Source organism: Anolis carolinensis, chromosome 4 (genome assembly GCF_035594765.1).
Source record: "Anolis carolinensis isolate JA03-04 chromosome 4, rAnoCar3.1.pri, whole genome shotgun sequence".
NCBI classification, from domain to species: domain Eukaryota; kingdom Metazoa; phylum Chordata; class Lepidosauria; order Squamata; family Dactyloidae; genus Anolis; species Anolis carolinensis.
The window spans coordinates 226,291,679-226,307,119 of record NC_085844.1 but is presented as its reverse complement, the minus strand read 5'-3'; the positions used below and the strand labels follow the sequence as shown (position 1 = coordinate 226,307,119).

The 15,441-nt window shown below is 40.4% G+C and overlaps 1 protein-coding gene across 1 annotated transcript in view; it reads left to right on the top strand.

The window, feature by feature from the left end:
- Positions 1 to 894: 894 nt before the first annotated feature.
- gdap1l1 (ganglioside induced differentiation associated protein 1 like 1) overlaps positions 895 to 15,441 on the top strand; it is a 47,510-nt gene continuing 32,963 nt past the window's right edge. The window contains exon 1 of the mRNA XM_003220609.4: positions 895 to 1,347. Within this exon, the coding sequence (XP_003220657.1) occupies positions 1,168 to 1,347 (180 nt within the window). The 5' untranslated portion in view covers positions 895 to 1,167. The remainder of the gene's footprint in view (positions 1,348 to 15,441) is intronic.

Below are 15,441 nucleotides of genomic sequence, written 5' to 3'. Positions count from 1 at the left end.
TGTAGTCTCATCATCACTCCCATGGAATATACTGGTTATGGCTGATGAGAATTGCAGTTTAGTAATATCTGAAGAACCACACCTTCCCAAGTCCTGGATTGGCTCTCTGGGCCCTTTTACACTGCCATATAAAATCCAAATTATCTTCTTTGAACTGGATTATATGGCAGAGTAGACTCATATAACCCAATTCAAATCAGATAATGTGGATGACCTGCTTTGATAATCTGGATTATATGGCAGTGTAGAAGAGGCCTTTATTATCTCCGGAATTCAAAAGTAAATTGTTTCTGAATATGAAGATTCCATTTAGCTGACAGAATTTTAATACCTCTTGATAGACATAGCTTTGAATTTGCCTAATCTTCTCGAATGCTTCCCAAATGTCAATCTCTGCTTATGAGACATTGAAATCTGAAAAGGGGGTGGGATTCTAGTTCAGAAACCTCTCACATTTCGCAGAAGGGAAAGCAGAAACACACAGCCATTTACATGGAAACATCAAGACCCACAAAAACGCGAAATCTCCATTTGTGAACCCAAATACATTTTGTTTGGCTAGTAAAGGTATCCCCATGTGGATTTTGCTGGTACCCCTGTATGTCTTTTCAGAAATTTACACAACCAGTCTTGGGGTTGCACCAGAGTAAGGGCATGGCTATCAGAACTGTCACTCAGCAGAGCAAGTGAACCCTTTGGCGTTCCTTTCTTTGGAAAGGTTTCTCTGCGCGCTTTGGTTCCTCCAATTTGGATAAAGGAGGCGGTGTGGAGGAACCCTTGGCTCAGGTGGCACTGCCTGCCTGTTGTGTCTGAGATTGGAACAATGGATGAGCAGTGCAGCAGAGTGTCTCCCTGGTTGGGAAGGGGCTGAGATTTTACGCACGCGCGGGCGCGCTCAAGGCAGACCCAGAGCGCGCGCGCTCCATCGCTTCTCTTCTCCCAGAACCAAATGCTGCTGCTCAAGCTGCCCCAGTCTCCCCACTCCCTTGCCAATCCGGAGTGAGCAATGCAATCCAGCCCCCGTGGCTCTGGGAATGAGGCTGCTTCCATGAGCCCCATGTGATGCTGCTCCGATAGTCCAGCTGCTGCAGCTCTTCCTCCTTCCCTCCTTCCCTCCTTCCCTCCCTCCATTCCTTCCTCCCGTCCTTCCAACCATCTCGGGCTGTCATGGCGACTCCCAACAATGTGACTCCCACCAACTGCAGCTGGTGGCCCATTTCGGCCCTGGAGAACGAGGCGGGCCAGTCCACCGAGGGCGAGGAGAACCACGATCCGACCCACCCGGCTTTCCGATCCAAGGACAGGCTGGTTTTGTATCATTGGACCCAGTCCTTCAGCTCACAGAAGGTAATAAAAAATAAATAAAAGGGGAGGGGGATTCCTGCCTTGGGGCAAGGGAAAGAGGGGATCCCATGCAATACCATCACATGCGGATTCTTGGGCAATTGCAAACGTGCAGGGTGGGAGTGAGTGTGAAAAAGCAGCTTGCTTTTCCTTGGGAGCTGGCAAGGGAGCTGCTTGAAGGCCAGGTGTCAAAACAGAGGTGTGTTTTTGCCTCTGGGCATTTCTCTCATTTCAAGAGCAGTTTGCCTAAAACAAAGGGAGGAATAATAATGCCAGAGTCCCCCTGGTTTGGGGGTCTGATCTCTTGGTGTCTTTGGAGAGGTTTCTGGTTTCTGGTGTGGATCTCTAAGCAAGACAGAATGAATGGGGGTGGGGACAGCAGCACCCAGACATGGATCATGCAATCTTTGGTAGATAGGCAGGCATGGGGGCGAACTGGCCACATACAATGGGCTTGTGTTCTTGTGGAGACACCCTGGAGGACAGGGTATGGCACTATGTTTCCAAATCCTAACAGACCTTTCAATTTTCCCTGGACGCTGCTGCAGTGTGACTCTTAAGCAGCTGCTGTGTGTATGTTGGCAATGGGAGGGGCAGTTTAAATTCAAAGCATTACTTCTCCAGCATCTGTATGCTTCACTAACAGTTTTGGGTCTCAATCCTTAGAAAAAGTGGAGAAAATAATAATAATAATAATAATAATAATAATAATAATAATAATAATAATAATAATGGCAAAAAGTCTACACCAGATGAAAATGCCTGACCTTTATTTTTCATAAAGCCCTGCATGTGTGCAAACCACAGCAGTCATTTCTCTTGGCATTTATTATAGATGGGAGATGAATTATGCATAGGTGAAAAGATGAATGGGCAGGTTTCCTTCAGACATAAGGGCCTCCAGTTTCTTCCCAAATCAGACTCACCTCTCTTTGGGAAACCAGAGTGGGCTGAAGGCCCAGTATCTACTCATGCACAAAAGAAATGTCCACATGAATCCATGGAGCCGAATGTAGGCATATGTTCAATTGTTTCTTTTGGACTGGTGGTTCCTAAGAGGCTTGGTTCTGCATTTGATCTGCCTGCAAAATCATCAGACTCAAAAGGGAGCTACCCTTCACCAATGCCTTTTGCCCTCATTTCTTACATAAGGAACATTTCCTTTCAGGAGTTTACTCTATAAGCCTTGACTTATCTTTCTGTGTCTGGGGAGGAAATAGTTAATAGGCTCCTCGTACATGCTTTTCTACAACTAACCCAGAGCTAGTCCCTCCTCTGACAGAAAGGATGGGACTTCATAGGCAGTAGATCCAAGTGACAGGGCACAAAAGCATCACTGTTAATTGAATCTCTTTTGGACACCTTGAGGGGTACAGGTATTAGTTATGTAAAAGAGAAAGCATTCTCCCTATTCCAAAACATATTTATTGGATTTCTGGTAAAATCTTGGGATTTTATCAGAAATTCTCAATGTGGCAAAAAAAAATCAAAGAATGACAGATGAATAGACAGATAGACAGATAGATATATGCATCAGAATATCTTTAGCTGAATGCTTTAGTTTTATTTCTTAAGCAACAAAAGTTAGCCTCCTGGTGTGTGAAGATCCCACCTCTTTTTGGGTAAAGACGCCATCTCTTTATTGCTGTAGGGAAGGGATTAAAGGTCATGTCCTGACATTTTCAGAACATTATCAGATTTAGCTCTCTTTTATTTTGCTACTTATAGCATGTAGTGTACACGAAAGAGAAGAGAAGAAAAGGAAGAAAGACAATACAGGCTGTAAAAAGCAAGTGCAAATGCTACTGAGATTCCACGCTCAGCCACATTGAAGCCAACAGCAGTAGCTTCCTTGTCCACTGTATTTCAGGACCATGGCCAGAGCACACTGGGAATGTCAGTGTGCCATTCAGCAAGCAATGTTTTCTAAGAAATGAGAGTAGCCCCTGTCAGCCAAGGAACCAAAAACAAAAGACTGAATGTATCATTCTTGGGTTGTTGTGGGTTTTCCGGGCTGTATGGTCATGCTCCAGAAGCATTCTCTCCTGACGTTTTGTCCACATCTATGGCAGGCATCCTCAGAAGTTTTGAGGTCTGTTGGAAACTAGGCAAGCGGGGTTTATATATCTGTGGATTGTCCAGGGTGGGAGAAAGAACTCTTGTCTTCCTGAGGCAAGTGTGAATGTTGCAATTGGCTAGCTTGATTAGCATTGAATAGCCTTGCAGCTTCAAGACCTGGCTGCTAACTGCCTGGGGGAATCCTTTTTTTGGGAGGTGTTAACTGTTTCCAACAGACCTCACAACCTCTGAGGATGCCTGCCATAGATGTGGGTGAAACATCAGGATAGAATGCTTCTGCAACTTGGCCATACAGCCCGGAAAACTCACAGCAACCCAGTGATTCCGGCCATGAAAGCCTTCAACAACACATTGTATCATTCTTGTTTATCTCCATAAATTATTCTATGCAGCATGTGGAATTCTACTATAAAATTACCTTTTGCAATAAAAAAACCAGTTCCAATAATGGTAGTTTCATAAAATTAACTTAATAAAATTTGCATTAGTCCAAAATATCTATTTTTTGAAATAAGATTCTATACATTAGTATCCAGAATTAAGAAAAAAATGGATGGAAATGATAAATTAGATCTTGTGAAGAACATGGAAACTTTTTTTTAAAATGACAACTCCCCAAATTTCCAAGCTGGCCTAAGGATCCAGGAGCAAAAACTTAGTATCAAACAATTCCAGGTTCCCAACATGATCAAAACATGATTCCAGAACAATGAATCTCAGCTTCCCAGTATTATACATTTCAAATTGATGCCTTATCCAGTATTTCAGTGTGTTGACAGCTAAGCAGACAACTTTATAAGATATCCTGGATTTTGTTTTAAGAAATTGCAAGCAGAAAGAACAACAAAATGAGAATTAAGTTACTGAGCAAGGTTTATCAGTTTTCAGATTATTTGAGATGTTATTTGCAATCTCTAACCTGGTGCCCTCTAGATATCTTGGCTAGGGATATGGAACTCTACAACACGTTTGGAGGGCACTAAGCTTCTATAGGCAACTTCAATTTCTTTCTGTCCATTAATCATAGACTCATAAAGTTGGAAGAGATCACATGGGCCATCTAGTCCAACCCCCTGCCATGCAGGAAAAACACAATCAAAGTATCCCTGACAGATGGCTACACAGCCACTGTTTAAAAGCTTCCAAACATAGGTTGGATTGTGCTTTTTCTGAAGTGCACAATATGAGTAAAGATTATGTGGATCCAGAGTAGGTCTCTATAGTCACTTTCAGATCCACCTCCAAGACTCTATTCCTGGAAGACAATTATATTCGGTCACAAATGATTGCCTATGATGATGATCACTATTTGAGTAATGAAAATTAGCATGGATTGGACAAATCGATAGTCTGCATGTTAAACAATTTTGCCACAACCCTCTCAAATAGTTCATTATGCATCCAGATGTCCCCTGGGCAACATCTCTGTAGACAGCCAATTTTCTCACACCAGAAGCAACTTGCAATATGTTTTCAAGTGGCTTCTGATACAATATTTAAAAATATAAACCTTTTTATAGACCTGAAACAGGTGCAGGGATAGTTATAAAGCAGTTTGACACCAAAAAAGATAAATACAATCTAAAAATGCAAATAATATGCATAGTGATCTCATATATTGGTTGTAGCAGCTTACCTACACACATAAATATTTTTCTTGTAACCACTGTTTATTTTCTTCAAGGAGTCTTGGGATTCAAGTCACTTAGTGAGTAATCCATGTTGAGCTGGAAATAGAATTTGTTGTTGTGTATCTTCAAGTCACTTTTGGCCTATAGTTAACCTATGGTGAATCTATCACAGGGGGGTTTTGTGCAAGAGTTTTTCAGAAGAGGCTTATCATTATCTTTCTCTGTGACCAAGAAAATGTGACTTGACCACCCAGTGGGTTTAACCCCACCCCATCCTGCAATATATAATACTAAATTGTGTGTTCAAGCCACAGATTCGTGAAAAAAATAAGGCAGGAGTGTGGCATATCAGTTGTATGAACCTACATGAATTACCAATGCCTCAGAGAAATATGGGAGGATCAGCTTTCTGTCTTTGCTTAGTCAACAGAGCAGTGCACATCCCCATCTATAATACCCCAGGTAGCATGACCAGTGGCCATGCAGTTTGGGCTGGTCTTGGAACTGTAACACACACACACACACAAGTATTTTTGCAACCCAAGTATCTGATGCTACCCATCATCCTCAGGAATCCTGAGATTTTGTACACACTGGTGGAGGATTGCATTAGTCTGGTCTGGTGTCATAGTTTCTGTAATGTCACATAAGTTCAGAGAAGGGCATGGAAGAAAGGAAAGTAGAAATGGGAGTGGCCTTAAGCAATGCATTTGGACCTATATGTTATGGACCTAGGAGTAAAAGTGGCCCTTGAGGAACAGGAATGAAGATTGCAAGCAATGGAGGGATGATGGGTAGGCACCTGAATCATCTCAAAAACTTCAAAGGAATCCCTATGGATCAGATTAAGGCCCTATCTAGTCCAGCACTGTATGTATGGCCAACTTAATTTCTTCAAGGAACTCAACATAAGGCAAGGAATGAAACAAGGTGTTTCCCTTCTTATGCCAGTAAGCAGCTTGCATTCAGAGAAACACTGAACTCAAGTCTGTTTATTGATGGTAGCAAAATAATCACTGATAGATCTGCCCCCCATGCTAGCTAAGATATTTTGGGTGTTGTAATCACTGGAATAACTTTTCCAAGTTCTGAATTTGTATAAAAAGGAAACTAGGTATGTTGTGGTTACTGGCTGTTGTGGGTTTAGGTCTATGGGAAACCCTATTGAATTCTGAAATAAATACCAAGAATAATCCTTTTCATTCATGTCATTGGTTTCCTTTTGTGGCTGTGTAATTCATAGCTCATTGATTGGACATCAATAAGACAAGTGAATCTTTTGGATATATCAGTTACTGCAGTATCATTTCTTTGGGGCACTTATAAGCTCTTGGTGATTAAGGGAAATAAAAATACAAGAAGGGAAATCTTTGCTTAATGAGTGTCTTTACTTGTGTTTAATTATAACCCTAATTCACAGCCCTCCATATAAATGAAACTGCTCATCTTGTCAGGCTAATTTTGTTCTAGTGGATTGGCAGTAAACATTTTTTTAGTCCACTTTGAATAGGGTGTAAATCTAAGAACATTATTGGATTCTTATCTCAATCGTTCTTTGTTAATCACTTGCTAGCCATCCTTACTATTTTAATTTATGAGACCAGGGATGCCAAGGTCCTTCAGATACTAGTGATTTGCAACTTCCATCTCCACTCACTGTGATTATGCTGCTAGGAATGATGGGAGTTGGAGTACAGCAATCTCTGGAAGGCCACATATTCTCCACCCGTTTAGATATACATGCTCTCCTACAAACATGGCTGCATCTACACTGTAGAATTAGTTCAGTTTGACACCACCTTAACTCAATGATATGAAATCGTGGGAGTTGTAGTTTTATAAGGCCTTTAGCCATCTCTGTCAGCATGCTAGTGCCTCATCAAACAACAAATCCTGGGGTTCCATAGCATTAAGTGATATTAAACTGCATTAATTCTACAGTATAGATACGCCCCATGTTTAAAAGCTTACAAATAGCATTACTGCTTCTCAGCAATTATTGAAATTTCTTTACATTGCCTTAAAATTATAAAATCAGAAGATAGCTACATATAACATTTAATTTGGCCTTTAAACCTCTGTTATAGGCTTATTTCTGTTATTGTGAACAGAGAGCCCAGGACTATATCTCTACATTGCTGACGTTTGTGCTTTTTGTGTTGTGCATTTGCTACAAGATGTGGCTATGTTAAATTCTTGGGACCTCTTTTAGGATGGACCTAGAATCCCGAGAGACTACAATTCCCAGCAATGATGGTGCCCCAAATTCTCTTTTTGCAGCATATGCCTAGGTTAATCAAAAGTAGTTTACAGACACAAATCCTGCTAAGTTTCTTCAAAATAAGAATGAAGAAACAGAATCTACTGAATTTTGCTGTTCAGGTTATTTTCTTGGAAGTGGCAGGAATGAGAGTCCTGATTATTCCCTCTAGAATGCCATTTGTCATCTCAAGTCAAGGTAGGTCCCGGGATGGATCTGGGGCTAAGCAAGAACAATAGCTTGGGTCAAGGAATGGAACTGTCAAAGCAGCTGCCCAAGATGGAAGATGAAGTGCCACCATCATTTGGATGCCACCTGCCCACACCAAATCCCATATTTGCACTGCCCATTTCCAGCAGCATCCCATGGTACCCTACTCTGGAGAGCCAGCTATGGCATTTGCCACAGCCAGTAATGGGCTATGGAGCAGTGATATGCAGTCATCTTTGCCCCTAGCCACCTAAAGCATGCACTGACTTCTGCATAACAGGAGGCCATGTCACAAAGATTACAATTGCAAAGCTTTCCCTCCTCTTTTAGCCATCTCTCATCTTGAGGACAGTTGGATAAGATGAGAAGCCTCTTTGTTATTATTATTCCAGCTTGTAAGGGGGCTGGAAGAGAAGTACCCAATTATATTATCAGGAGCATGTCAATACATAGATGTCAACATGACATGAAATTCTGAACAGATTCTGAACTAGCCCAAATCAAGTACAAATTAACTGATATAAGACGAAACTATTTCAAAACAAGTCCAGGGTTGTCCATTTATTACTGCTCCAGAATCAGCAAACCTCCCAACCATCTCTCCATTCCCCAATACAGTAGAGTCTCACTTATTCAACACTCACGTATCCAATATTCTGGATTATCCAACGCATTTTTGTAGTCAATGTTTTCGATACATCGTGATATTTTGGTGCTAAATTCGTAAATTACTACATATCATTACTGAGTATTGCACTACTTTTTCTGTCAGTTTTTTGTTAAAGATGATGTTTTGGTGCTTAATTTGTAAAATCATAACCTTATTTGATGTGTAATAGGCTTTTCCTTAATCCCTCCTTATTATCCAACATATTCGCTCATCCAATGTTCTGCCGGCCTGTTTATGTTGGATAAGTGAGACTCTACTGTATATCTTTCTCACCCTCTCTCTCGTTTCCATTCTCACTTTATTTGCCTGTATTCAGTTCATCACTTCACCCTACATGTTGGTTTAGATTCAACTGATTCACCTAGATATGGGGGGAAAGCAGAACTGAGTGTCATATATCCTCTTATGCCCTCTCCCAGGGGTTTTACCTATTAATACAATTAAGTTTCTTTGTGAACAATCTAATCTCTAATGTCTCTTCTCTGTACTGTTTCTCTCATGTTAGAAATAGGAAAAATGAAATATTGTTTTATGCTGATGATATACCCTTTTATATAGTACTCACATAGGATTCACAAGAATGATAAACTGGGTTTCACCTGGAAAAGTGTAAGAAGAAAAAATGAACCATTTGTGCGTCTTGCACAACCACATCATGGCATGGGCAAGCACTTCCTTCTGAGCCGAGCCCACTACGCTGATAGAGAATTGTCACAATGCAGTGCTTCCAATAACCAGAAAGATTTATGTTGTAGCTGCTGGTAGCAAGGTGCAAACTAGTTTGTGTTTCGTATAGTCTAATTTAATAACTGAATAGAATGGTAGCAGAATTGATGGTTTAATATAATCTCCAATTCTGGGTTGATTTTCTGTGTCTTAAAAGTTGGCAATAATGTTAAGATAATAGTCCCTGATGCTGAAAAATGAATTTATATAAAGTAGAGGTTGCCACTCAGAGCAAGCTTTATTACAAATAGTCAGTGTGAAGTATATGTTTTATTTGATTTGCATCCCTCACTTAGAATTCTAAAATCCAAAATACATCAAAATCTGAAACTGTCCACATGGGTAGCTGAGAGAATAATACCCTTGCTTTCTGATGGTTCAGTGTACAACTGACTAATGATGCCCCACTTCTGCAGTCATACAACTTTTCATGCAAGGCTACCTCCCCAAGCATTTTGTTTCACAATTTACTCCATTAATTTGCTTTTTCCTGTTCAATAAATACTCTGGGAAAGGCAACATGATCGACAATGAGCCAGCAAATCAGCACCACATAGAAGCTGACTATATGTTGAGAGAAGTTGGTTTTGTGATCAGTGCAACTGCTGGTCATTCAGTTCTGTCTAGATCAGGCATGGGCAAACTTCGGCCCTCCCTCCAGGTGTTTTGGACTTCAACTCCCACAATTCCTAACAGCCTACCTACTGTTAGGAATTGTAGGATTTGAAGTCCAAAACACCTAGATCCAGGTTCTCATGAAAATTAGGATGTACTTCTCTGGGGTTCATCTGGTGGAAAATATGGTCTGTGTACTCAAATTGCTTTAGGACGTGCTTCTAAAGTACTATTCATCTCTGTGAGTGCCTTGAATGCACTCCACAGCTTGCATTCTGGGATATACCCTTCTATTACTTCAGCGAGATGATTACATTTCTTCTATCCTGCCTGTCATGCCCCATGAGGTGGGTGTGCAACAAGAACACATCTGACTGTATCCCTTGCCTACCTTTTGGGTGTGCTTTCAGTTAGTTGAGAATAAATAGGAAAAAAAATACTTTATGCTGTTTCCAAACTCCCTGCAAGCAACAGAAGTCTGAAGCTAACAAAGTTGAGGTTGCATGGCAAATGCTCTGTTCAAATTGTGCCTGCAGATTCATTTCATTTGGCTCATTACCTTTAGTTCAACTGCTCATAATTGGCTTGTATTCGTTGTGCTTTGAGAGCTCTGAGAAACAAGCAGCACTGAAACGCAGCCTTTGCTGCAGGTCTGGATTTGCGGGGGTGGGATGAAACGTGTCTCAGTGCATCCCAAAAAACCCCAGGACATTCACGGCTGGAGATTTTAAATCAGAACAAACACAACTTTCTGAGCAGTCTTCTGCCCAGGATTCAGCTACCAATGTCCCTTCTGAATCTCTGAGCACATTCAGACTAGTGTATATCAATTTTATCAGCATGTTTTGAGTGAAAAAGATCCTTGATGATGAATCATGATAAGGAAAAGATTCAAGTCAGGCTAAATTAAAAGGCTTTCAGATTGCAGGACTGGGAAAGACCCTCCCCTATCCAAGGGGGGGAATCTATATTTAATATGTTTTGACATGGCTCTGTGCTGTGGAATCATGGGAGTTGTTGTTTGATGAATAACCAGCGCTACTGGCATCACCTCTGTGTAAAGCTATGATTCCCATGATTCTTTATGTGATAGGTTCTGTTTCATTTTAATGTAGTTGTTAAGTTCTAATTTGTTTTCAAATGTTTGGTTTATTATTTTTTGATATTAGGTGTGTATTAGTTGTCGTATTCAGGAATTGAATGTTTGCCTTTTTGTGATTGGAATCCACCCTGAGTCCCTTTGGGGAGATAGGGTGGAATGCAAATAAAGTTTTATTTATTTATTTTTTATTATTATTATTATTATTATTATTATTATTATTATTATTATTATTATTATGCTTCTATAATGTTGAGCCATGGCAGTTAAAGTGTCAAACTGCATTAATTCAAGAGTGTAGATATATTCTATGATTTTGGAGAGCCACTAACAATGAGTTTCACACATGGTTTGAAATGGATATTTCAAATGGCATTATCATGCCCATTTTGAATACATAAGTCCCCAAACTAGGGCCTGTGGGCCGGATGCGGCCCTCCAAGGTCATTTACCTGGCCCCCGCCCTCAGTTTTAGACTTAGGCTCGCCCTAATTCTGAAATGACTTGAAGGCACACAAGAACAACAACAACAATCCTAATTAAAATGACTATCTGATCAGCAAGAAGTAGCCCCATGCTTCCCATTGAAATGCTGGTAGGTTTATGTTGATTAAAATTGTTTTTATTTTTAAATATTGTATTGTTCTTTCATTTTTTTTTCATTACAAATAAGACATGTGCAGTGTGCATAGAAATTTGGTTATTTTTTTTTCAAACTATAGTCTGGCCCCCCAACACTCTGAGGGACCATGGACTGGTTCTCTGCTTTAAAAGTTTGAGGACCCCTGCATTAAACTATTTAATATGTTCTGTCCTCTCTCTCTCTCTACACAAACACACACACATATACATACATACATATATACATATGTGTACGTGTGTGTGTGTGTTTTTAATTGATCAGGCCATTTTTATTACACACCACTCTGAGATCTTTAAATAGGGGTGAGGGATAAATATTTCAGTAAATATTTTAAAAAATAAATACTATATTAGCATGTTTATAAATGACTAGCATCTGAATAACTAAGTATAAACGCCTTGAATCTAGATCCTACCAAATTTGAAGAAGAATGACAGTCCTCTATGCATTATTTAAAAGAAGAAAAGAAAATGAAAATATTGGGGGGGGGGGTTATAGCATTAAGGGAAAATTAGTAGTGTAGAGATGTAGAAATAACAAGAAAAAAATAGTTACAAAAATAACAGGATCCCTAATGATATCCTAGGCGTCCTAGAAAGTTAATCTACCAGAAATAAGGTAAAAAAGGTAAAGGTTTTCCCTTGACGTTAAGTCCAGTCGTGACCGACTCTGGGGGTTGGTGCTCATCTCCATTTCTAAGCTGAAGAGCTGGCGTTGTCCGTAGACACCTCCAGGATCATATGGCCAGCATGACTGCATGGAGTATCATCATCTTCCCGCCGGAGCGGTACCTATTGATTTACTCACATTGGCATGTTTTCGAACTGCTAGGTTGGCAGGAGCTGGGGCTAGCAGTGGGCGCTCTTTCCGCTCCCGAGATTTGAACCTGGCACCTTTCGGTCTGCAAGTTCAGCAGCTCAGTGCTTTAACACATTGCGCCACCACCAGGGGCCAGAGATAGGTTTTATGACAAATAATAATAATAATAATAATAATAATAATAATAATAATAATAATAATAAAGAAGACAGCAGAGACAAGGTAGGAAGTGTTAGTTAGGGCTTTCTATTTTCTATTTCCCAAATTTTCTATCTACACCAGGTGAGGAAAGGATCAGGTGTCCTGGAGCCATTGAAAAGGAAGGAAATGCTGAAAAGGGGCACCTGTGATGTCTCATGGGCCTTGTAGTCCCGTTCCTAGTACTATTGTGACAGACGAGGAGGAAAACATGGGTTTTCCACCGTTTCAGCTTGAATCGGAGCCTCTCCACCTGGAGGATGTTTGTCCTCAGGAAGTTAACCAAACAAGCCTTGGGCAGAATTCTCCCCCGTTTTCCCGAAAGGACAATTATAATAGAGATAGAGGAGTCAGGGAGGCTAATCGCCGGAGTCTCAGAATCGCTGCCAAACAACTAGCTGATTAGGTCTGCTTCCCTTGGGAAATTCTAAGGAGTCATGCATCTGGACAGAGTTGAGTTTCGCTCCTTGTTCTCCAGGGAAAGTGTTCTGTTGGCGGGAAAACAAGACCCTATATAGGGGTTTTGCCGCAAGGGGAACCTTGCGGAGTCAATTGTTCAGCTTGAGGAGAGAGATCGTGTGTGGACTTCGTAACCCCAGTTCCTTGTTTCCCGGATCAAGTTTCCAGCCTTGCCTTGTTTCACGGACTTCCTTGGACTTTATTCATGCTTCGTGTTTGCCTCGTTCAAGTCTTTGATCTAGCCAAGAATCAAGTTTATTTTCCAGCCTTGTTGTCAAGCTACCTTGGACTTTAAAAACTCTGTCATTTCCCCACACTTTGCTTGGCAGAGTGTGTGTTTCGGTCTAGTGGATTAAAACTTTGAACTCTAATATCTTATATTGGACAATACATTTCTGGACTAAATTTGACCACATCTGAAAGGTCTGTTTCTGAACTATATTCTTCACTTGTTTTTATTGACTTTATATATTTCTATAATAAAGATATTAGATAGATTCTGGCCTCCGTGTAAGGTTATTGGTGCTCTGCAGCCTGGGTCCTGACAGCACCACAGCTTTATTGGAGAGCAGCTTTTTTCCAGGGCCCCCTGCAGTGGCCCGGTTATCTAAATAAAAGCCACTCCTTGGAGTACTTCTTGCATCCCATGATTTTTGGTTCTGTGGAACTGCTCTATAAAATGAATGTTGCAAACCCAATTACAATAGCTTAAAATTTGCAAATTTAAATAAGAAATTTTAAGTTAAAAATCAGTAAAGCAGCCCATTCTGTAACTGAATACAATACAAAACCCAACATGCCTTAAGTTAGATTCTGCTGTTAGGTGAGAAATATATGCTATCTCATCCCCTGCATTCACTTCTCAGTCCAGTTAGTAAGGGATTCCAATGTCCTTTAGAAAGGGCAGTTATTATGAAGAAGTCCTTGAGAAGTATTATCCTTATATTTGGGTGGGAAAATCATCAATCATATTCAGGTTAAGGCAATCTAGCATGGCTTCCTCTAAGAAATTATTGTTTGATGACAGAGCAGAGCATTTTCCATGATATCTTCCTGTAGCTACTTATAGAATTATACTTCCATACCTCGTGGAGGAATTTTAAGTTTACTTTGCACTAGTTCAGTGGTTCTCAACCTGTGGGTCCTCAGGTGTTTTGGCCTACAACTCCCAGAAATCCCAGCCAGTTTACCAGCTGTTAGGATTTCTAGGAGTTGAAGGCCAAAACATCTGGGGACCCACAGGTTGAGAACCACTGCACTAGTTGATCATATTTGTTTGCATTTGTTAGCTTCCTGAACTGGAGTTCAAATGTAGCCAGCAGCACCTTCAAAAATGCAACAGTTGCTTGATACACATGGACTCTCTAATATAACAGCTAGGAATATGAGCCATATTTGATCTAAGAATAATCTGTTCATTTTGAGAGCCTCATGGCTACCATGACAACCATGGAGCTAGTTCAGTATATTGTTGGTCCAAAACATGAGGCAAAGCATACCTTGGATCTGGTTTTCGCTGTTGGGCAGATGGAAGACGATTTGATTTTAGGGAATACATTTCCACAACTCTGTTTTCGCAGTTAGATCATTTCCTTGTGAAGATTGGTTTGGTGGTAGCAGACCGCTTCCCCATGCAGGGGTGTGGGATCCAGAGACTTTTGTAGTCAGAAGGATTCCTGAATGTTTTTTCAAGTGGTTTCCAACAAGACTAGTATTTCTATTGTGACTTGGAGAGATGGAAAGTGTGATCAATACAATTACTCCCAAAGTTCTCAAGCCAGTGTTATCCAGCCCTTAATTTACATTGGTTTACAGAATAATAACAACATCAAAGAGTTAGAAAGGGTTTCATGGGTAAAAAAGTCCAACTTTTTCCTCAATGCAGGATCAACTGCTAAAAGCATCCCAGACTCTTTTTGAAGATGTCCAGATGTCCTACCATCCACAGATGTATTGGCTTTCTACTCCCAGAAATCCTAACAGCTGGTAAACTGTTGAAGTCAATCTAATACCCTGTTTCCCCAAAAATAAGACATCCCCAGAAAATAAGACCTAGTAGAGGTTTTGCTGAATTGCTAAATATAAGGCCTCCCCTGAAAGTAAGACCTAGCAAAGTTTTTGTTTGGAAACATCCCCGCCAAACAGAACACCAGAGCATGCAGGATCGGTAAATGTACGTACCATAGAGTGTTGTACATGGAAATATTGGTAGTAACAAGAAATTCATGATAGGATTCACGGTTTGTCTGGTTATGCTGGTTTGTGATGACAACTACTGTACAGTATATATAAAATGTTCATTTTTTGTTCAATAATAAATGTGAATTCTTCTTCATGGAAAAATAAGACATCCCCTGAAAATAAGACCTAGAGCATTAATATAAGGCACTGTCTTATTTTCGGGGAAACACGGTAGCAGTTAACCATGAATTACAACTGCTTCACACACAGCAGTCAATACCATATTCTCAGGTTTCATAGACAGGGTTTTTTGTGCATGTAACAACTTCCATATGTATAGAGGTCATCCCATATTAGGACTGGAGTGTGACTATCATGCTAGTTCCTATGTAAAAATAGCTTGTAGGCATTGGCAGCAATCTTTTTAAATATCTAGTTGTTCTGTTAATGTGTTAAGGGCTATGTACGTGAGGTGTGGGATAGAGAAATAGCACAGTATCTACAAGA